General features: G+C 49.1%; 1 protein-coding gene and 1 long non-coding RNA gene across 3 annotated transcripts in view; both read right to left on the reverse strand.

Annotated features, from left to right (window-relative positions):
- Window positions 1-369: 369 nt before the first annotated feature.
- LOC115149934 (uncharacterized) lies at window positions 370-1,234 on the reverse strand. The gene is made up of 2 exons (XR_003867002.1): window positions 746-1,234; window positions 370-688 (listed from the first exon to the last, which is right to left on the reverse strand). It is a non-coding gene; the product is annotated as an uncharacterized LOC115149934 (long non-coding RNA).
- Window positions 1,235-1,714: 480 nt separating this feature from the next.
- The window catches only part of dyrk3 (dual specificity tyrosine phosphorylation regulated kinase 3), a 32,975-nt gene continuing 10,655 nt past the window's right edge, over window positions 1,715-24,034 (reverse strand). For both annotated transcript variants that reach the window (XM_029692739.1, XM_029692736.1), the window contains 4 exons: window positions 8,737-9,141; window positions 5,695-5,859; window positions 3,285-3,674; window positions 1,715-2,618 (listed from right to left, as the gene is read on the reverse strand). In XM_029692739.1, coding sequence (XP_029548599.1) covers window positions 1,902-2,618; window positions 3,285-3,674; window positions 5,695-5,859; window positions 8,737-9,141 — 1,677 coding nt within the window. In that variant the 3' untranslated portion in view covers window positions 1,715-1,901. The remainder of the gene's footprint in view (window positions 2,619-3,284; window positions 3,675-5,694; window positions 5,860-8,736; window positions 9,142-24,034) is intronic.

Genomic DNA, 24,034 nt, shown 5'->3' on the forward strand with positions numbered 1-24,034 from the left:
CTGCTTCCATCATCCCTGCCTCCCTCCCTCCCCAGGCTGCTTCCATCATCCCTGCCTCCCTGCCTCCCTCCCCAGGCTGCTTCCAACATCCCTTTCTCCCTCCCTCCCTCCCTCCCTCCCTCCCTCCCTCCCTCCCTCCCTCCCTCCCCAGGCTGCTTCCATCATCCCTGCCTCCCTCCCCAGGCTGCTTCCATCATCCCTGCCTCCCTCCCCAGGCTGCTTCCATCATCCCTGCCTCCCTCCCTCCCTCCCCAGGCTGCTGGTAAACGAGAGATATACCCACATTAGTGTTAAAGAGCTGCACTCTCCCTCTCTCTCTCTCCTCCTCCCCCCACCACATACCAACAGGGAGCGATAACGAGAGATAAACACTGTGTAAACATTGATTTAATAAACATTGTGATTTAGCAGAGAGATAGCCCAGTCTCTGGCTCAGCTCAATGATCTAACGAGGTGATCTGTGATGAAAGCTATTTTTCTGTGGACAGGAGTGTAGGTGGCAGAGAGGTTCATATCTCGTCAGATGGACCTGTACAGCATGAAGAGTAGGTGGCAGAGAGGTTCATATCTCGTCAGATGGACCTGTACAGCATGAAGAGTAGGTGGCAGAGAGGTTCATATCTCGTCAGAAGGACCTGTACAGCATGAAGAGTAGGTGGCAGAGAGGTTCATATCTCATCAGAAGGACCTGTAACATCAGCATGAAGAGTAGGTGGCAGAGAGGTTCATATCTCATCAGAAGGACCTGTAACATCAACATGATTCATTGACTTTTATAAGCTGGTTGTTGCTACATGATCCAACAGATCTCCTTTAGCCCTTATATATAGACACTACACCGCCCATACAAGGGCAGACACGTGTGTGTGTGTGTGTGTGTGTGTGTGTGTGTGTGTACATGTTTTAGTTGTTGTCTTAGCACTACACAGCTGATAACCAACTCATCGTCAAGCTTTGATAATTTGAGTCAGCTGTCGTGCTAGGACAACAACCAAAACGTGTACCCAAGAGGGGACCCCGGGACCGAGTTTGAGAAACCTGCTGTACAGCAAAACACACTGGAGATGAAAGCAGCCGATCCTGACTGATTAAAGCCATAGAATAACATGTAGAACAGCTATGACCTCAAGGACCCTGGAGCTCCAAGCCAGCGTCACTGTTCCCCTCTAATCAGGGCCTGATTTAGACCTGGGACACCAGGTGGGTGATTCCCCTCTAATCAGGGCCTGATTTAGACCTGGGACACCAGGTGGGTGATTCCCCTCTAATCAGGGACTGATTTAGACCTGGGACACCAGGTGGGTGATCCCCCTCTAATCAGGAACTGATTTAGACCTGGGACACCAGGTGGGTGATTCCCCTCTAATCAGGGCCTGATTTAGACCTGGGACACCAGGTGGGTGATTCCCCTCTAATCAGGGACTGATTTAGACCTGGGACACCAGGTGGGTGATTCCCCTCTAATCAGGGCCTGATTTAGACCTGGGACACCAGGTGGGTGATTCCCCTCTAATCAGGGACTGATTTAGACCTGGGACACCAGGTGGGTGATTCCCCTCTAATCAGGGTCTGATTTAGACCTGGGACACCAGGTGGGCAATTCCCCCTCTAATCAGGGCCTGATTTAGACCTGTAATGAATGATAAAAGGTATGAGAGCAGCAGGGTCAGAGCTGCTCTAAGGTGTCTACGTAGTAATCACTGAGTCAGTCAACCTGCTGTAAAAACCTTTATATCGTCTGTCCAACGGGCCCGTTCATCCACACACCTTCAGATACAATTCTAAATCAACACCTGGAGTGTCCACGCGTTCCAAAAACAAAATCATTAAAAACACAGAAAAACCAAAAGAGAAAATAACGACCCGACTAATTGAAAACCTCCTGGGTTCTGTCCATCTGTCTATGAGACCAGTTTGGGCAGCACGGTGCGGAGGGGTACGGACCCTGCTGAGTCTCCCATCATGTTAGCTCTCAGTTTGTTGTGATTTGCCGCTGCGCCGCTCCCTCCTTTAGCCGGCAGGATGGACGGGAACGAGGTAGAGTGGTGTTCCGTCGCTCCCTTCTTCTCCCCGGCGGCGGGGGCCAGGGGTTTAGGCAGACGTCGATACAGCCAGGGGTGTCTGAGGGCCTGACTAGGGGTCAGTCTGCTGGAAGGGTCCCAATCTAGACACCTTTTAATAAAGTCCGTGAAGGTGAGATCTTCACATCCCTTCAGGGCCGCGCTCCACTCTTTACTAGCCGGAGGACCCCGGAGCTTCCCCCTGCGCGATCGGGAGCCTGTGAAAACCGTGGCCCCGCTGGGCAAGGTGTTAGCCCCGCAGTAGCGCGGGTGGCCCTTGGAAGAGATGAAGTTCTTGGCCCTCTTGGCTTGCTCCAACAGCTTGGTAGGGGGCATGCCTAGTAGCTCCATGACACAGGCTAGCTGATCCCCTTCGTCCTCCCCGGGGAACATGGGATATCCTGTCAACAGCTCAGACAGGATACAGCCAAATGACCACATGTCAATGGGGAGACCGTAGCGTGACCCCAGGATGACCTCGGGGGCGCGGTAGAAGCGGGACTGGATGTACGTGTAGACACGCTGGTGATGGAAACATGACGAACCAAAGTCTATCACCTGGAGAGGGGGAGAGAGAGAGAGAGAGAGAGAGAGAGAGAGAGAGAGGGAGGGAGAGAGAGAGAGAGGGTGAGAGGGAGAGGGTGAGAGAGGGTGAGAGCGAGAGAGAGGGAGGGAGAGAGAGGGAGAGAGAGGGTGAGAGAGGGTGAGAGAGGGTGAGAGAGGGTGAGAGAGGGAGAGAGAGGGAGAGAGAGAGAGGGTGAGAGAGGGAGAGAGAGGGAGAGAGAGCGGGAGAGGGTGTTAGGTATCTGGTGATGGAAACATAACAAACCAAAGTCGATCACCTGGACGGAGAGCGACACAGAAATAGCGAGGCAAGGAGCAAATCCTGTGTGTGTGTGTGTGTGTGTGTGTGTTCCTGTGTGTGTGTGTGTGTTCCTGTGTGTGTGTGTGTGTGTGTGTGTGTGTGTGTGTGTGTGTGTGTGTGTGTGTGTGTTCCTGTGTGTGTGTGTGTGTTCCTGTGTGTGTTCCTGTGTGTGTGTGTGTGTGTGTTCCTGTGTGTGTGTGTGTGTGTGTGTGTGTGTGTGTGTTCCTGTGTGTGTGTGTGTGTGTGTGTTCCTGTGTGTGTGTGTGTGTTCCTGTGTGTGTGTGTGTGTGTGTGTGTGTGTGTGTGTGTGTGTGTGTGTGTGTGTGTGTGTGTGTTCCTGTGCGTGTAGCCCTCCTCACCTTGATCCCACTCCGTCCCTGCTGTTTCAGCAGTATATTCTCCGGCTTCAGGTCACAGTGGATGATCCGGTGTCGGTTCAGAGCCTCCAGACACTGCAGGATGCTGTGGGCAAACTTCCTGACGAGCGGCAGACTGAAGCCCTGGAACTTATTCCTCTTGATCAGCTCATACAGGTTCATGCTGAGCAGTTCAAAGGTCATGCAGATGTGGTTTCTGAAGGTGAAGTGTTCTAGCATGTGGACGGCGTTCATGGTTCCGGAGCGGTCCTGCTTTCGGAGGTGCTCCAGGATCCGTATCTCCTCCTGCGCCTGGCGGTGGAAACGCTTCTCGTTACGGACCATCTTCAGCGCCAGGTGTTGCTGCAGCTTGTGGTCGTACACCTTCGCCACCTAGTCATCAGATCAATATATTTGTCAATAAGTCAGTTGTCCCATCGATACATCAATCAGTTGAATCAATCAAAAACCAACCAATAGGCTATTGTAGCACCTTGAGGGGACTAGGGTCAGGGTTAAGGGTCATGGGTTAGGGTCAGGTTGCATAAAACATCTTTCACTTGTTTCACTTGTATCAAACTCATTCCAAGGAGATCACTGTCTAGGTCTCAGTCAGGAACTCCCCTCACCTGGTTGTCCAGGTCTCAGTAAGGAATTCCCCTCACCTGGTTGTCTAGGTCTCAGTAAGGAACTCCCCTCACCTGGTTGTCTAGGTCTCAGTAAGGAACTCCCCTCACCTGGTTGTCTAGGTCTCAGTAAGGACCTCCCCTCACCTGGTTGTCTAGGTCTCAGTAAGGAACTCCCCTCACCTGGTTGTCTAGGTCTCAGTAAGGAACTCCCCTCACCTGGTTGTCTAGGTCTCAGTAAGGAACTCCCCTCACCTGGTTGTCTAGGTCTCAGTAAGAAACTCCCCTCACCTGGTTGTCTAGGTCTCAGTAAGGAACTCCCCTCACCTGGTTGTCTAGGTCTCAGTAAGAAACTCCCCTTACCTGGTTGTCCAGGTCTCAGTAAGGAACTCCCCTCACCTGGTTGTCCAGGTCTCAGTAAGGAACTCCCCTCACCTGGTTGTCCAGGTCTCAGTAAGGAACTCCCCTCACCTGGTTGTCCAGGTCTTAATTGAAAGGAAAAACAGAACAGCAGACACTAGGCCCTCCATGGAATGAGTTTGACGCCTGTGCTTTAAGGAATCATTCCCCCAATTGTTTAAAGGTCTTGCTTACATTTCCCTAGGTAAGAGCACAATTTATGGGTTTTACGGTAGTTTGAAGGCAAGTACGGCAGAAAGAGTCTCTGGTTACCATGGTCGTCTCAAGTCTCGCAAAACATAACTTCTACATTCAAGACAGGAGAAACGAATTGATTCAGAAGATTAAAAAACACTTTTCTTGTAGTTGCTTTTTCCTCAACTTGTTTTTATTCCTTTCTAGTACATGAAGCTAGCTCACAGAGTAGCTATAGCTAACTAGCCAGCTAGCTCACAGAGTAGCTATAGCTAACTAGCCAGCTAGCTCACAGAGTAGCTATAGCTAACTAGCCAGCTAGCTCACAGAGTAGCTATAGCTAACTAGCCAGCTAGCTCACAGAGTAGCTAACTAGCCAGCTAGCTCACAGAGTAGCTATAGCTAACTAGCCAGCTAGCTCACAGAGTAGCTATAGCTAACTAGCCAGCTAGCTCACAGAGTAGCTAACTAGCCAGCTAGCTCACAGAGTAGCTTAGGCCAACTAGCCAGCTAGCTCACAGAGTAGCTATAGCTAACTAGCCAGCTAGCTCACAGAGTAGCTATAGCTAACTAGCCAGCTAGCTCACAGAGTAGCTATAGCTAACTAGCCAGCTAGCTCACAGAGTAGCTAACTAGCCAGCTAGCTCACAGAGTAGCTAACTAGCCAGCTAGCTCACAGAGTAGCTAACTAGCCAGCTAGCTCACAGAGTAGCTAACTAGCCAGCTAGCTCACAGAGTAGCTAACTAGCCAGCTAGCTCACAGAGTAGCTTAGGCCAACTAGCCAGCTCGCTCACAGAGTAGCTATAGCTAACTAGCCAGCATTGATAGTGCACCTTTCATTGTTTAGCTAAGTAGCTAGCTGGTTGATATTTTCCTTTTGTAACCAGAACAGATGAAAGCAACATTCACCTCCACAAATGCAGTTCACATTGATATCCGTACTGAATGAGGCCGTTAAGGGACCTCATGGGCCTTTTGCCTTTTGGTAGGCTGTCATTGTAAATAACAATTTGATTTTAATTGTAGTTACATAAAGGTTAAATAATACAACATTTTAAACGTTTCACTTAATTTAAAGGGGGAAATTTTCCTTAAAATGTTTTGTGCAACTAACTTAAAGTTAAGGAAACTATAAGAGAAAAGATGGAGGGGGAAATTAACCGGGTCCAGGGGTCAGAGGTTAAAGTGTTACCTGTCCGAAGCTGCCCTTGCCGATGACTTTGAGGAACTCGTATCTGAAGGCCAGGTGATCGTGGGGTACATGGATGTACCCCCCTTGCTCGTCATCAAAACCCCCATTGTTGTTGCCCCCAGCAACTGCAGGACGCTTCTTAGCGTTGGGACCCAGGAAATACACCTGGTGGAACCATAATAATTATTAACAAATGAATCACAGAATTGTTTTAATGTAACAAAACACATTTTTGTGTGTGTGCGTGTGTCTCAGTGTGTGTGCGCATGCATGCATGTCTCAGGAGGCTGAAGAAATTTAGCTTGGCACCTAAAACTTTTACAGATGCACAATCGTGAGCATCCTGTCGGGCTGTATCACCGCCTGGTACGGCAACTGCTCCGCCCACAACCGTAAGGCTCTCCAGAGGGTAGTGAGGTCTGCATAACTCATCTAGGGGTCAGTCTGACCACAATCACTGGCCACTTTAATAATGTAACACTAGTCACTTTAATAATGTTTACATATCTTGCATTACCCATCTCATATGTATATACTGTATTATATTCTACTGTATCTTAGTCTATGCCGCTCTGACATTGCTCATCCATATATTTATATATTCTTAATTCCATTCCTTCACTTTAGATGCGTGTATTTTTGTGAAATAGTTAAGATATTACTTGTTAGACATTACTGCACTGTTGGAGCTAGAAACACAAGCATTTCACTACACACGTAATAACATCTGCTAAATGTGTATGTGACCCCAAAAATGTTTTTGAACTGTAAAGTTTGGTGGAGGAGGAATAATGGTCTGGGGCTGTTTTTCATGGTTAGGCCCCTTAGTTCCAACGAATGGAAATCTTAACGCTACAGCATACAATGACATTCTAGACAATTCTGTACTTCCAACTTTGTGGCAACAATTTGGGGAAGGCCCTTTCCTGTTTCAGCATGACAATGCCCCCGTGCACAAAGCGAGGTCCATACAGAAATGGTTTGTCGAGATCGGTGTGGAAGAACTTGACTGACCTGCACAGAGCCCTGACCTCAACCCCATCGAACACCTTTGGGATGAATTGGAACGCCGACTGCGAGCCAGGCCTAACCGCCCAACATCAGTGCCAGACCTCACGAATGCTCTCGTGGCTGAATGGGAAGCAAGTCCCCGCAGCAATGTTCCAACATCTAGTGGAAAGCCTTCCCAGAAGAGCGGAGGCTGTTATAGCAGCAAACTTCATATTAATGCAAATGGTTTTGGAATGAGATGTTCGACAAGCAGGGTTCCACATACTGTATCTAAAAATCAGGCAAAACCCCCTGTCAAAATTCTGACTGAAGCCTACAATGCATTTTCAGGTTCTGTTACGGGCCTCCGATTTTCACGTTATCATAGTCGACTGTTGCGGATGGGTTTTTAAATCAGGTGAACAAACAGCTGACGTGAACCACTAGTGCAGGTCTCTACGCTGACAGGAAGCATAGAAACGTAGGACCACAATGAAAAATATTTCAGGTAACAAGACATTTTAAATGGTAGTAATGATGCAAAGACATTCAAATAAAAAACTGAAATGTCACATTTACATAAATATTCAGACCTTTTACTCAGTACTTGGTTGCAGCACCTTTGGCAGCGATTACAGCCTCGTGTCTTCTTGGGTATGATGCTACAAGCTTGGCACACCTGTATTTGGGGAGTTTCTCCCATTCTTCTCTGCAGATCCTCTCAAGCTCTGTCAGGTTGGATGGAGAGCGTTGCTACACAGTTATTTTCAGGTCTCTCCAGAGATGTTAGATCAGGTTCAAGTCCGGGTTCTGGCTGGGCCACTCAAGGACATTCAAGACTTGTCCCGAAGCCACTCCTGCGTTGTCTTGGCTGTGTGCTTAGGGTCATTGTCCTGTTGGAAGGTAAACCTTCGCCCCAGTCTGAGGTCCTGAGTGCTCTGGAGCAGGTTTTCATCAAGGATCTCTCTGTACTTTGCTCCGTTCATCTTTCCCTCGATTCTGACTAGTCTCTCAGTCCATGCCGCTAAAAAAACATCCCCACAGCATAATGCTGCCACCACCATGCTTCACCGTAGGGATGGTGCCAGGTTTCCTCCAGACGTGACACTTGGCATTCAGGGCAAAGAGTTGAATCTTGGTTTCATCAGGCCAGAGAATCTTGTTTCTCATGGTCTGAGTCCTTTAGGTGCCTTTTGGCAAACTCAGTGGGCTGTCATGTGCCTTTTACTGAGGAGTGGCTTCCCTCTGGCCACTCTACCATAAAGGCCAGATTGGTGGAGTGCTGCAGAGATGGTTGTCCTTCTGGAAGGTTCTCCCATCTCCACAGAGGATCTCTGGAGCTCTGTCAGTGTGTCCATTAGGTTCTTGGTCACCTTTCTGACCATGGCCCTTCTCCCCCGATTGCTCAGTTTGGGCGGGCGGCCAGCTCTAGGAAGAGTCTTGGTGGTTCTAAACATCTTCCATTTAAGAATGATGGAGGCCACTGTGTTCTTGGGGACCTTAAATGCTGCAGAATTGTTTTGGTACCCTTCCCCAGATCTGTGCCTCAAGACAATCCTGTCTCGAAGCTCTACGGACAATTCCTTCGACCTCATGGCTTGGTTTTTGCTCTGACATGCACTGTCAACTATGGGACCTTATATAGACAGGTGTGTGCCTTTCCAACCAATCAAGTTCAAGAAACATATCAAGTATGATCAATGGAAACAGGACACTCCTGAGCTCAACTTCGAGTCTCATAGCAAAGGGTCTGAATACTCACGTAAATACGTTTAAAAAAAATGTATTTAATACATTTGCAAACATTTCTAAAAACCTGTTTTCGCTTTGTCATTAAGGGGTATTGTATATAGATTGATGAGGAAAATGTTTTATTTAATCCAGTTTAGAATAAGGCTGTAATGTAACAAAATATGGGAAAAGGGAAGGGGTCTGAATATTTTCAGAGTACAATGGTCACACTGTAGAGCCCTGGTGTGAATGTGTGCCCCAGCGTGTGCGAGTCCCACTGTGTGTGTGTGTGTGTGTGTGTGTGTGTGTGTGTGTGTGTACCTCTGGGTAGGAGTGTATCTCAGTCTGTTCCAGGATAGTAAGTTGTGAGCGGTACTGTCTGAGGGCCTGTTCAGGAGTCAGGGGCCCCACCAGTTTGCCCCCCCAGGGTCCGGTGCTCTCTGACGACCCTTTACTGGATCCCGTACTGTCTGCGCTGCGTTCTTTAGACAGTCCAGGCACCGATGCTGGTTTACCGGTTATCTGTCCGGCGGAGCGTTCTTTAGACAGTCCAGGCACCGATGCTGGTTTACCGGTGATCGGTCCGGCGGCGCTGTTGCCGTTGTGCGTTGTCGCGGTAACAGCATTGACCTTGCGGTTGTAGGTGGAGTCTTCGTACGGGTACTTGACCTTCAACTGAGCCCCGCTAACACTGATCTGGTCCCGCATCACACCTGGCTTATTCACCTGGGGGAGGGAGAAGAGAGACAGAGTTAGAGAGGAGGGGGGGGAGTGGGGAGAGAAGCAGTGGAATAGGAACTAATTCCTGCCAGACGATGTTGTCCGGTAACAGGGTCAGGTGCAGTAAAGAAAGACTCATCAAAGCTGTAGCTGGCTCAAAACAGAGCTGTAGCTGGCTCAAAACACAGCTGTAGCTGGCTCAAAACAGAGCTGTAACTGGCTCAAAACAGAGCTGTAGCTGGCTCAAAACAGAGCTGTAGCTGGCTCAAAACAGAGCTGTAGCTGGCTCAAAACAGAGCTGTAGCTGGCTCAAAACAGAGCTGTAGCTGGCTCAAAACAGACCTGTAGCTGGCTCAAAACAGACCTGTAGCTGGCTCAAAACAGACCTGTAGCTGGCTCAAAACAGACCTGTAGCTGGCTCAAAACAGACCTGTAGCTGGCTCAAAACAGAGCTGTAACTGGCTCAAAACAGACCTGTAGCTGGCTCAAAACAGACCTGTAGCTGGCTCAAAACAGAGCGGTTGTATTTTCGTAATGTACATTTTTCTTCCTGTTTGTGAGAAAATGTTTGTACTCGCGACACCCTGGTCTCAATTGAGCTACCCTGAATAAATAAAAGTGAATAAATAATATTATGGACAGCAGCATGAATGCCAGTCTTCCTGGTTGAGGAGAGACTGTCTTCTCTTCTAGTCTTTATTAGAAATATTACTGTAATGAAAATTCCAAATTGTCTGCATAATCAAATAACATTCAGCTCAGACACCCATATATAAACCACAAGACATGCCACCAGGGGTCTCTTCAGACACCCATATATAAACCACAAGACATGCCACCAGGGGTCTCTTCAGACACCCATATATAAACCACAAGACATGCCACCAGGGGTCTCTTCAGACACCCATATATAAACCACAAGACATGCCACCAGGGGTCTCTTCAGACACCCCATACATACCCCACAAGACATGCCACCAGGGGTCTCCCTGGTAGCCTTCCCTGTGGCTCAGTTGGTAGAGCATGGTGTTTGCAACGCCAGCATGGTGTGTGCAACGCCATGGTTGTGGGTTCGATTCCCACGGGGGGCCAGTACAAAAAAAATAAATGTATGAAATTAAATGTATGCACTCACTCACTTACATGCACTACCATGTAAGTCGCTCTGGATAAGAGTGTCTGCTAAATGACTAAAATGTCAAATGTATGTCTCTTCAGACATACCCTACAAGACATACCACCAGGGGTCTCTTCAGACACCCCATACATACCCTACAAGACATGCCACCAGGGGTCTCTTCACAGTCCCCAAGTACATTAAGCCAATGCACAGTATTACACAGAGCCATGATCGCATGGAACTCCCATCTCCAATTATGACTACGGTCCTGGTAAAATGCTTTCAAGTTTTAGCAGGACTAGTTCTGTGTACAGGTTGGCGGCTGATTCTTGTTCTATACCAATTTTCCTTTCCCGCCGTCTTAATCAAGCCCTGAAGCTTGACTTGGTCCTGTGCTTGCATGTTTCCAGAGGAGCAAGTTATCAGACCAAAGGACACTCTTACTGACAGTTGTGGCTGCTTTGTGTGATGTATTATTGTCTCTACCTTCTTGCCCTTTGTGCTGTTGTCTGTGCCCAATAATGTTTGTACCATGTTTTGTGCTGCTACCATGTTGTGTTGCTACCATGTTGTTGTCATGTTTCTACCATGTTGTTGTCATGTTGTGTTGCTACCATGATGTGTTGCTACCATGTTGTTGCCATGTTTTGTTGCTACCATGTTCTGTCATGTTGTGTTTCTACCATGTTGTTTTCATGTTGTGTTGCTACCATGATGTGTTGTTACCATGTTGTTGCCATGTTTTGTTGCTACCATGTTCTGTCATGTTGTGTTTCTACCATGTTGTTTTCATGTTGTGTTGCTACCATGATGTGTTGTTACCATGTTGTTGTCTAAGCGCAGCTTAGAGGGACAGGGGGACGGGCGCGGCTTAGAGGGACAGGGGGACGGGCGCAGCTTAGAGGGACAGGGGGACGGGCGCAGCTTAGAGGGACAGGGGGACGGGCGCAGCTTAGAGGGACAGGGGGAGGGGCGCAGCTTAGAGGGACAGGGGGACGGGCGCAGCTTAGAGGGACAGGGGGACGGGCGCAGCTTAGAGGGACAGGGGGGGACGGGCGCAGCTTAGAGGGACAGGGGGACGGGCGCAGCTTAGAGGGACAGGGGGACGGGCGCAGCTTAGAGGGACAGGGGGACGGGCGCAGCTTAGAGGGACAGGGGGACGGGCGCAGCTTAGAGGGACAGGGGGACGGGCGCAGCTTAGAGGGACAGGGGGACGGGCGCAGCTTAGAGGGACAGGGGGACGGGCGCAGCTTAGAGGGACAGGGGGACGGGCGCAGCTTAGAGGGACAGGGGGACGGGCTGCAGCTTAGAGGGACAGGGGGACGGGCGCAGCTTAGAGGGACAGGGGGACGGGCGCAGCTTAGAGGGACAGGGGGACGGGCGCAGCTTAGAGGGACAGGGGGACGGGCGCAGCTTAGAGGGACAGGGGGACGGGCGCAGCTTAGAGGGACAGGGGGACGGGCGCAGCTTAGAGGGACAGGGGGACGGGCGCAGCTTAGAGGGACAGGGGGACGGGCGCAGCTTAGAGGGACAGGGGGACGGGCGCAGCTTAGAGGGACAGGGGGACGGGCGCAGCTTAGAGGGACAGGGGGAGGGGCGCAGCTTAGAGGGACAGGGGGACGGGCGCAGCTTAGAGGGACAGGGGGACGGGCGCAGCTTAGAGGGACAGGGGGAGGGGCGCAGCTTAGAGGGAACATTTGTTATGAGGTGGAAACACACTCCTGAAATACGCAATCCTTCCCCCCAGCTGAGAAGTGAGAGAGTGTGTGTGTGTGTGTGTGTGTGTGTGGGGGGGGGGGGGGGGCAGGCGTGTGCGTGTGTGTGGCAGGTGTGTGTGTGTGTGGCAGGCGTGTGTGTGTGGCAGGCGTCAGTGCGTGTGTGTGTGTGTGTGTGAGCCCTGAATAGCTGTGGGTGTGCAGCAGCAGGCATTCCTCCTCAGCTGAACACACAGACAGACAGAGAGACACAGAGAGACAGACAGACACAGACAGACAGACAGACAGACAGACAGACAGACAGACAGACAGACAGACAGACAGAGAGAGACAGACAAAGAGAGAGACAGACAAAGAGAGAGACAGACAAAGAGAGAGACAGACAAAGAGAGAGACAGACAAAGAGAGAGACAGACAAAGAGAGAGACAGACAAAGAGAGAGACAGAGAGAGAGACACAGACAAAGAGAGACAGAGAGAGACACAGACAAAGAGAGAGACAGACAAAGAGAGAGACACAGACAGAGACACAGAGAGACAGACAGAGAGAGACAGAGAGACAGGGATTGATCATTGGATGTCCTCCCTCTCTCTAATTATCTTGTCCTTCTCTGTTCCTCACCTTCTCGCTCATGTGCAAGACAAGAAAGAGTGTACAAACACACTGGTCTGCATGGGAGGAACAGAGGAATGGGAATTGAGAGTGCGTGAGAGAGAGACAGGGCATAAGTATGCCATGTTGTAGCAGACGACTAGGACAGCGGGACCCTATTCTCTGTGCTCGTGGATTATAACCTGTCAGATTGGAGAAGGGAAGAGAGGAGAAGAGAGGGGAAAAGGAGGGTGAGGGAGAGGGGAAAAGGAGGGAGAGAGATGAAGGAGAGAGGATAAGGAGGGAGAGAAAGACGGAGGAGAGAGAATAAGGAGGGAGAGAAAGACGGAGGAGAGAGAGGATAAGGAGGGGAGAGAGGATAAGGAGGGGAGAGAGAGGATAAGGAGGGGAGAGAGGATAAGGAGGGGAGAGAGAGACGGAGGAGAGAGAGGATAAGGAGGGGAGAGAGGATAAGGAGGGGAGAGAGAGAGACGGAGGAGAGAGAGGATAAGGAGGGGAGAGAGAGGATAAGGAGGGGAGAGAGAGGATAAGGAGGGGAGAGAGAGGATAAGGAGGGGAGAGAGAGACGGAGGAGAGAGAGGATAAGGAGGGGAGAGAGAGACGGAGGAGAGAGAGGATAAGGAGGGGAGAGAGAGACGGAGGAGAGAGAGGATAAGGAGGGGAGAGAGGATAAGGAGGGGAGAGAGAGACGGAGGAGAGAGAGAGGATAAGGAGGGGAGAGAGAGACGGAGGAGAGAGAGGATAAGGAGGGGAGAGAGGATAAGGAGGGGAGAGAGAGACGTAGGAGAGAGAGGATAAGGAGGGGAGAGAGACGGAGGAGAGAGAGGATAAGGAGGGGAGAGAGACGGAGGAGAGAGAGGATAAGGTCTCAATAACTCAAAAGGTCTCAGTAACAGTGTTTTTGGACAGGACAGTGTGGGCGTACCAACAGTGTGTTTGGGTATGGGAGGCAGGCAATACCAGGGTTTATTCTAGATCAAAAAGGGGCTTAGGTGATGGACAAAAAAAATAAATGTAAAAAAATCCAAGATGGCGCTGCAGTAGGACGCGTGTATCTGTCTTTGTCTTATCCCGTGTAAATAGCTGGTCTTTTTCATATATATCTTAACCTCTCTATCTACGAACTAAATATACTTTCCTGCAACCTGCCTCACCCAATGAGGTACGGATGTGCTATTTATATTCCTTATAACTGGAACTTCCATCAGGAGCTAGCCAGCTAACTAGCCAGCTAACTAACTGGAACTTCCATCAGGAGCTAGCCAGCTAACTAGCTACTAGTCTTTGTTAGCCACGGCTAGCAGTCCTCGCCTTTCCCCCCCCCCAGTCATCAGCTAGCCTCAGCTCGGACAACACCTGCCAGTCTGCACAGCGCGATATCAACCCAGAGTATATCGAACTGCTTCTCTCTACCACGTCACCGGATTCCTGCCGCTCTGGATCGTTACACCGGATCATTAGTCCTAGCTAGCTGCTAGCTAGCTGCAAACGAGTGGCTACTGTTAGCTAACGCCTCTGCCCCGAAGCAAGCACCAGCTAGCCTTGAGCTAGCCTCGAGCTAGGCCCATATACCAGCTAATTCACTTGGCCTGGACTCCTTTATTGTCGACACGGAGCTCCGCCGATCCATCACGACTGGACTGCCGACGCGATCGCCCAATGTGGTCTCAACGATGTCGCCGCAGAACCAGCTACTATCCCCGGCCCGCTAGCTTTCTGAACGCCGTGTCCCCTGCTAGCCTAGCGTAGTAGTGACTCCCAAACAGCACCCTAACTCACCTATTGCTGCTCTTCTGACCCTATGATCACTCGGCTACACAGCTGATGCCCCCTGGACTGTTTCAATAACACGGTACCTCATTTTGTTTATCTGTTGGCCCCAGCCTCAAACTCAGGTCCTGTATGCACCTAACTGACCCGCTCTGCCCATTCATCGCCAATTACCCGTTGTTGTCTTAGCTCTCCTGATCAACACCTGTGATTGCTTTATGCCTCTCTCTAATGTCAATATGCCATGTCTACTGCTGTCTCGGCTACTGCTGTCTTGGCTAGTTTTTATTGTTTTATTTCACTGTTGAGCCTTCAGTCCCGCTCAAAATGCCTTAGATAGCTCTTTCGTCCCACCCGACACATGCGGAGACCTGACCTGGCTTAACTGGTGCCTCCAGAGACAAAACCTCTCTCATCGTCACTCAACGCCTAGATTTACCTCCACAGTACTCGCATCCTACCATACCCTTGTCTGTACATTATGCCCTGAATCTATTCTACCACGCCCAGAAATCTGCTCCTTTTATTATCTGTCCCCAACGTACTAGACGACCAGTTCTTATAGCCTTTAGCCGTACCCTTATCCTACTCCTCCTCTGTTCCTCTGGTGATGTAGAGGTTAACCCAGGCCCTGTAGCCCCAGAAGCCTCCTCCCTAAGTTTGTTTTATTCACTGCTTTAGCACACTCTGCCAAACCTGACGTCCTAGCCGTGTCTGAATCCTGAATCCTGGCTTAGGAAGGCCACCAAAAATTCAGATATTTCCATCCCCAACTACAACATTTTCCGCCAAGATAGAACTGCCAAAGGGGGTGGAGTTGCAATCTACTGCAGAGATAGCCTGCAGAGTTCTGTCATGCTATCCAGGTCTGTGCCCAAACAGTTCGAGCTTCTACTTTTAAAAATCCACCTTTCCAGAAATAAGTCTCTCACTGTTGCCGCTTGTTATAGACCCCCCTCAGCCCCCAGCTGTGACCTGGACACCATATGTGAATTAATTGCCCCCCATTTATCTTCAGAGTTTGTACTGTAAGGTGACATAAACTTGGATATAATTAACACCCCAGCCGTCCTACAATCTAAGTTAGATGCCCTCAATCTCACCCAAATTATTATGGAACCCACCAGGTACAACCCTAAAGCCATAAACACGGGCACCCTCATAGATATCATCCTGACCAACCTGCCCTCTAAATACACCTCTGCTGTCTTCAACCAGGATCTCAGCGATCACTGCCTCATTGCCTGCATCCGTAATGGGTCCGCGGTCAAACCACCACCCCTCATCACTGTCAAATGCTCCCTAAAACATTTCTGCGAGCAGGCCTTTCTAATCGACCTGGCCCGGGTATCCTGGAAGGATATTGACCTCATTCCGTCAGTAGAGGATGCCTGGTTATTCTTTAAAAATGCTTTCTTCACCATCTTAAATAAGCATGGCCCATTCAAAAAATGTCGAACTAAGAACAGATATAGCCCTTAGCTCACTCCAGACCTGACTGCCCTTGACCAGCACAAAAACATCCTGTGGCGTACTGCATTAGCATCGAATAGCCCCCGCCATATGCATCTTTTCAGGGAAGTTAGGAACCAATATACACAGGCAGTTAGGAAAGCAAATGCTAGCTTTTTCAAACAGAAATTTGCATCCTGTAGCACAAACTCCAAAAAGTTCTGGGACAGTCCATGGAGAATAAGAGCACCTCCTCCCAGCTGCCCACTGCACTGAGGATAGGAAACACTGTCACCACCGATAAATCTACAATAATCGAGAATTTCAATAAGCATTTTTCTACGGCTGACCATGCTTTCCACCTGGCTACCCCTACCCCGGTCAACAGCTCTGCACCCCCCACAGCAACTTGCCCAAGCCTCCCCCATTTCTCCTTCACCCAAATCCAGATAGCAGATGTTCTGAAAGAGCGGCAAAATCTGGACCCATAAAAAAAAACAATCAGCCGGGCTAGACAATCTGGACCCTCTCTTTCTAAAATGATCCGCTGCAATTGTTGCAACCCCTACTAGTATCCTGTTCAACCTCCTTCGTATCGTCTGAGACCCCCAAAGATTGAAAAGCTGCCACGGTCATCCCCCTCTTCAAAGGGGGAGACACTCCAGACACAAACTGTTACAGACCTATATCTATCCTACTCTGCCTTCCTAAAGTCTTCGAAAGCCAAGTTAATAAACAATTCACCGACCATTTCGAATCCCACCGTACCTTCTCCGCTATGTAGTGAAGGATGGTTTCCGAGCTGGTCATGGGTGCACCTCAGCCACGCCCTAAACAATATCATAACCGCCATCGATAAAAGACAATACTGTGCAGCAGTCTTCATCGACCTGGCCAAGGCTTTCGACTCTGTCAATCACAACATTCTTATCAACAGACTCAACAGCCTTGGTTTCTCAAATGACTGCCTCACCTGTGTTAACTAACCTCCAGATGCGCTTCAATGCCATACAACTCTCCTTCCGTGGCCTCCAACTGCTCTTAAATGCAAGTAAAACTAAATGCATGCTCTTCAATCGATCGCTGCCTGCACCTGCCCGCCCGTCCAGCATCACTACTCTGGACGGTTCTGACTTAGAATATGTGGACAACTACAAATACCTAGGTGTCTGGTTAGACTGTAAACTCTCCTTCCAGACTCACATTAAGCATCTCCAATCCAAAGTCAAATCTAGAATTGGCTTCCTATTTCGCAACAAAGCATTCTTCACTCATGCTGCCAAACATACCCTCGTAAAACTGACTATCCTACCGATCCTTGACTTCGGCGATGTCATTTACAAAATAGCCTCCAATACCCTACTCATTCAATTGAATGCAGTCTATCACAGTGCCATCCGTTTTGTCACCAAAGCCCCATATACTACCCACCACTGTGACCTGTCCGCTCTCGTTAGCTGGCCCTCGCTACATATCCATCGCCAAACCCACTGGCTCCAGGTCATCTACAAGACCCTGCTAGGTAAAGTCCCCCCTTATCTCAGCTCGCTGGTCACCATAGCAGCACCCACCTGTAGCACGCGCTCCAGCAGGTATATCTCTCTGGTCACCATAGCAGCACCCACCTGTAGCACGCGCTCCAGCAGGTATATCTCTCTGGTCACCCCTAAAGCCAATTCCTCCTTTGGTCGTCTCTCCTTCCAGTTCTCTGCTGCCAATGACTGGAACGAACTACAAAAGTCTCTGAAACTGGAAACACTTATCTCCCTCACTAGCTTTAAGCACCAGCTGTCAGAGCAGCTCACAGATCACTGCACCTGTACATAGCCCATCTATAATTTAGCCCAAACAACTACCTCTTCCCCTACTGTATTTATTTATTTATTTATTTTGCTCCTTTGCACCATATTATTTATATTTTAACTTTGAACTTTCTTCAAATTACAAATCTACCATTCCAGTGTTTTTCTTGCTATATTGTATTTACTTCGCCACCACGGCCTTTTATTGCCTTTACCTCCCTTATCTCACCTCATTTGCTCACATTGTATATAGACTAATTGTTCTACTGTATTATTGACTGTATGTTTGTTTTACTCCATGTGTAACTCTGTGTTGTTGTATGTTGTCGAACTGCTTTGCTTTATCTTGGCCAGGTCGCAATTATAAATGAGAACTTGTTCTCAACTGGCCTACCTGGTTAAATAAAGGTGAAATAAATAAATAAATAAAATAAATAAATATGCTGCCCAGTCCCATCTCATGACTACAATACACACAGTAGTGTGCGTAGATAGCAACCCCATAGTAAGTCAATAGGGCTATCCACAAATAATTACTAGCCGTCTAGTCATCTCCCTTGCATTACATTAGATTTAGGTTGTTTTTGCCTGTTAAACTTGCTGGTTAGCTAGATTATTACGATTCCCATATATAGCTAGCTGATAATTATGAAGTTCTAAGTTTGTTTATGTGGCTCTCTTGTCATCTGGGTTACCATTAGCGCGGCTGGCAGCAGGTTGAGTGAATAGGCAGTACGACACACTGTCGCCCGTCTAGCTGCCCTCCTCCAGAGGGATATCCTCCCACTGTCTCCCGTCTAGCTGCCCTCCTCCAGAGGGATATCCTCCCACTGTCGCCCGTCTAGCTGCCCTCCTCCAGAGGGATGTCCTCCCACTGTCGCCCGTCTAGCTGCCCTCCTCCAGAGGGATATCCTCCCACTGTCGCCCGTCTAGCTGCCCTCCTCCAGGGGGATCCCCTCCCACTGTCGCCCGTCTAGCTGCCCTCCTCCAGAGGGATATCCTCCCACTGTCGCCCGTCTAGCTGAACCTCCTCCAGAGGGATGTCCTCCCACTGTCGCCCGTCTAGCTGCCCTCCTCCAGAGAGATATCCTCCCACTGTCGCCCGTTTAGCTGCCCTCCTCCAGAGGGATATATCCTCCTACTGTCGCCCGTCTAGCTGCCCTCCTCCAGAGAGATACCCTCCCACTGTCGCCCGTCTAGCTGCCCTCCTCCAGAGGGATATCCTCCCACTGTCGCCCGTCTAGCTGCCCTCCTCCAGAGGGATATCCTCCCACTGTCGCCCGTCTAGCTGCCCTCCTCCAGAGGGATCTCCTCCCACTGTCGCCCGTCTAGCTGCCCTCCTCCAGAGGGATATCCTCCCACTGTCGCCCGTCTAGCTGAACCTCCTCCAGAGGGATGTCCTCCCACTGTCGCCCGTCTAGCTGCCCTCCTCCAGAGAGATATCCTCCCACTGTCGCCCGTTTAGCTGCCCTCCTCCAGAGGGATATATCCTCCTACTGTCGCCCGTCTAGCTGCCCTCCTCCAGAGAGATACCCTCCCACTGTCGCCCGTCTAGCTGCCCTCCTCCAGAGGGATATCCTCCCACTGTCGCCCGTCTAGCTGCCCTCCTCCAGAGAGATATCCTCCCACTGTCGCCCGTCTAGCTGCCCTCCTCCAGAGGGATATCCTCCCACTGTCGCCGTCTAGCTGCCCTCCTCCAGAGGGATACCCTCCCACTGTCGCCCGTCTAGCTGCCCTCCTCCAGAGGGATATCCTCCCACTGTCGCCCGTCTAGCTGCCCTCCTCCAGAGGGATGTCCTCCCACTGTCGCCCGTCTAGCTGCCCTCCTCCAGAGGGATATCCTCCCACTGTCGCCCGTCTAGCTGCCCTCCTCCAGAGGGATATCCTCCCACTGTCGCCTGTCTAGCTGCCCTCCTCCAGAGGGATACCCTCCCACTGTCGCCCGTCTAGCTGCCCTCCTCCAGAGGGATATCCTCCCACTGTCGCCCGTCTAGCTGCCCTCCTCCAGAGAGATATCCTCCTAGCCGTTGGGGGGTGTGTGTGTGTGTGTGTGTGTGTGTGTGTGTGTGTGTGTGTGTGTGTGTGTGTGTGTATCATCCGGATGGTTATTTGTATTGTAGCTAGAATCAGGTTATATTTGCATGTTTTCCCAGGGTTGACAGAGTCCCTGCAGGCTGTGTAGTAACTCATGGATCATGAAAAGTGATGTGATAGCTAGCTAGCCAGCTAACTTGCTAAATAACCATGGATTATGATCAGCGATAACCTATTATTAGGTACTGCACTAGCAACTTGCTTTTTACTAGTAGACAAGTAGACTCATTATCTATGGTGCCAGCCTTCTCCCGCTAGAATGAACGACGTGCATCTTCTACCCATCTAATTGATAGGAAAGGCGCAGTCACAAGGTGAACGATGACAGGAAAACACATCTACACGTCCGGTATCTGGGTGTGTGTGTGGGTGTGTGTGTGGTGTGTTGTGTGTTGTGTGTGTGTGGTGTGTGTGTGGGTGTGGTGTGTGTGGTGTGTTGTGTGTGTGTGGTGTGTGGTGTGTGTGTGTGTGTGTGTGTGTTGTGTGTGTGTGTTGTGTACACTGTGGTTACAGTCACGTGTTTTTACACAGAGGCAGAGAGCTGGATGATCCTTCAACGTCTTTGTATTGTACTGAATAAAGCTGGACCAGGTTTATAAAAGGTGTGGGACAGAATGAATAAAGCTGGACCAGGTTTATAAAAGGTGTGGGACAGACTGAATAAAGCTGATGTCGTCTATCCTTGCCATTCATACAGTATGTCTATGGTATCGCGTCAGGACAACTAAAGAGCTCGTTTGTTTCCATCAGGACTTCCCAGACAGTGACTCGTCAGTAGCCTACCGCATCAGTAAGAGAGACATTCATTTGGCTCCCTAATTTCTATACTGGTAGGGGCTTTTCTGCAGATAAATGAAGAAAATATTAAAATGAACCTGGTGAATCATTCTCACTGCACGAACAATAGGGTAGAGGCTAGTGGTAGAGAGCCTCACTCTGGTTCAAAATATGACAAAAGAAAAAACAGATTGTATTGATAAAAGGCCAACTGATGTAATCAATGTGCTGGTTTCAGTGTAGCAAAGCCCCATATTTAACACCTGCTTCCTTCTTCAAATCACACCTGTATTTCAGGAAGCCGTGGACGTCAACAGACTCTTACATGACGACATAAAAAAAAAAAGAGTACTTCTGGAATACAAAAATCAACGGTTTACCCGATATGAATGAAAATACCCTCCAATTAAAGCTGACAGTCTGCACTTTAACCTCATAGTCATTGTTTGGTTTAAAATCCCAAAGTGCTGGAGTACGGAGCCAAAACATCAAAAAAGGTGTCACTGTGCCAAACCTTTTGGAGCTCACTGACAAAGGCTAACTTTCCGAACCTTCCCAACAATACAGAGAGAAAGAAAACAGATATAATAAAAGGTAAAAAACGTAATAATAATTACACACAATGAGAAACTAGGCTATATACACAGGGTACCAGGCTATATACACAGGGTAGCAGGCTATATACACAGGGTAGCAGGCTATATACACAGGGTAGCAGGCTATATAAACAGGGTAGCAGGCTATATACACAGGGTAGCAGGCTATATACACAGGGTAGCAGGCTATATACACAGGGTAGAAGGCTATATACACAGGGTACCAGTACTGAGTAATGATAACTAGGCTATATACACAGGGTACCAGTACTGAGTAATGATAACTAGGCTATATAAACGGGGTACCAGGCTATATACACGGGGTACCAGGCTATATACACGGGGTACCAGTACTGAGTAATGATAACTAGGCTATATACACAGGGTACCAGGCTATATACACGGGGTACCAGTACTGAGTAATGATAACTAGGCTATATACACAGGGTACCAGGCTATATACACAGGGTTCCAGGCTATATACACAGGGTACCAGGCTATATACACGGGGTACCAGGCTATATACACGGGGTAGCAGGCTATATACACGGGGTAGCAGGCTATATACACGGGGTAGCAGGCTATATACACGGGGTACCAGGCTATATACACGGGGTAGCAGGCTATATACACGGGGTAGCAGGCTATATACACGGGGTACCAGGCTATATACACGGGGTAGCAGGCTATATACACAGGGTACCAGGCTATATACACAGGGTACCAGGCTATATACACAGGGTACCAGGCTATATACACAGGGTACCAGGCTATATACACAGGGTACCAGGCTATATACACAGGGTACCAGGCTATATACACAGGGTACCAGTACTGAGTAATGATAACTAGGCTATATACACAGGGTACCAGTACTGAGTCCATGATAACTAGGCTATATACACAGGGTACCAGTACTGAGTAATGATAACTAGGCTATATACACGGGGTACCAGGCTATATACACGGGGTACCAGGCTATATACACAGGGTACCAGTACTGAGTAATGATAACTAGGCTATATACACAGGGTACCAGTACTGAGTAATGATAACTAGGCTATATACACAGGGTACCAGGCTATATACACGGGGTACCAGGCTATATACACGGGGTACCAGGCTATATACACGGGGTACCAGGCTATATACACAGGGTAGCAGGCTATATACACGGGGTACCAGGCTATATACACGGGGTACCAGGCTATATACACGGGGTACCAGTACTGAGTAATGATAACTAGGCTATATACACAGGGTACCAGTACTGAGTAATGATAACTAGGCTATATACACAGGGTAGCAGGCTATATACACGGGGTACCAGGCTATATACACGGGGTACCAGGCTATATACACAGGGTACCAGTACTGAGTAATGATAACTAGGTTATACACAGGGTAGCAGTACTGAGTAATGATAACTAGGCTATACACAGGGTAGCAGTACTGAGTAATGATAACTAGGCTATATACACAGGGTACCAGTACTGAGTAATGATAACTAGGTTATATACACGGGGTACCAGTACTGAGTCTATGATTACTAGGCTATATACACAGGGTACCAGTACTGAGTAATGATAACTAGGCTATACACAGGGTAGCAGTACTGAGTAATGATAACTAGGCTATATACACAGGGTACCAGTACTGAGTAATGATAACTAGGTTATATACACGGGGTACCAGTACTGAGTCTATGATTACTAGGCTATATACACAGGGGTAGAAAACTTTATGGTGTTGGAGTCGTGCATGGCCATGCAGTCGTGGGTGAACAGGGAGTACAGGAGGGGACTGAGCACACACCCAAGTGGTCCCCGTGTTGAGTGGTCAGCGTGGCAGATGTGTTGTTGCCTACCCTCACCACCTGGGGGCGGCCCGTCAGGAAGTCTAGGATCCAGTTGCAGAGGGATGTGTTCAGTCCCAGGATCCTTAGCTTTGTGATGAGCTCAGAGGGTGCTGTGGTGAACAGCATTCTCACATAAGTGTTCCTTTTGTCCAGGTGGGAAAGGGCAGTGTGGAGTGCAATAGAGATTGTCTCATCTGTGAATCAGTTTTTACATACATATATATTTTTTAACACCTTTATTCAACTAGGCAAGTCAGTTAAGAACAAATTCTTATTTACAATGACAGCCTACCGGGGAACAGTGGGTTAACTGCCTTGTTCAGGGGCAGAACGACAGATTTTTACCTCGTCAGTTCGGGGATTTGATCCAGCAACCTTTCGGTTTCTGGCCCAACGCTCTAACCACTAGGCTACCTGCCACCCCATCTGTTGAGGCAGTTTGCGAATTGGAGTGGGTTGAAGGTGTCTGGGATTATGGTGTTGATGTGAGCCATGACCAGCCTTTCAAAGCATTTCATGGTTACAGATGTGAGAACTACGGGTCGATAGCCATTTTGACAGGTTACCTTAGTGTTCTTGGGCACAGGGACTATAGTGGTCTACTTAAAACATGTAGGTATTACAGACTGGGTCATGGAGAGGTTGAAAATGTCAGTGAAGACACTTGCTGGCTGGTGCATACTCTGAGTACACATCCTGGTTATCCATCTGGACCCCTGAGGCCTTGTGAACGTTGACCGGGTTTAACTCACATCGTCAACGGAGAGCGTGTGTTAGTTTGCAAACCCTGACACATGCGAAAAACATCAGAGCCGATGTCGTAGGATTGGATCTTTAGTCTTGTATTGACGCTTTGCCTGTTTGATGGTTAGTCAAGAGGGCGTAGCAGGAACTATCTTGGTAAATGATATGGTCTTTAGATGATCTAACTCAGGTGAGCAAAACCTCAAGACATCCTTAATATTAGAGATCGCACACGAGATGTTGACAAAAAGACACACACCTTCCCCCATTGAGCTTACCCTCGCTGCCGTTCTATCCTGCCGATGCATAGAAAAATCAACTAGATGCATATTTATCCATGTCCTCGTTCAGCCGCGACT

This window comes from Salmo trutta, chromosome 16, assembly GCF_901001165.1.
Source record: "Salmo trutta chromosome 16, fSalTru1.1, whole genome shotgun sequence".
NCBI lineage: Eukaryota > Metazoa > Chordata > Actinopteri > Salmoniformes > Salmonidae > Salmo > Salmo trutta.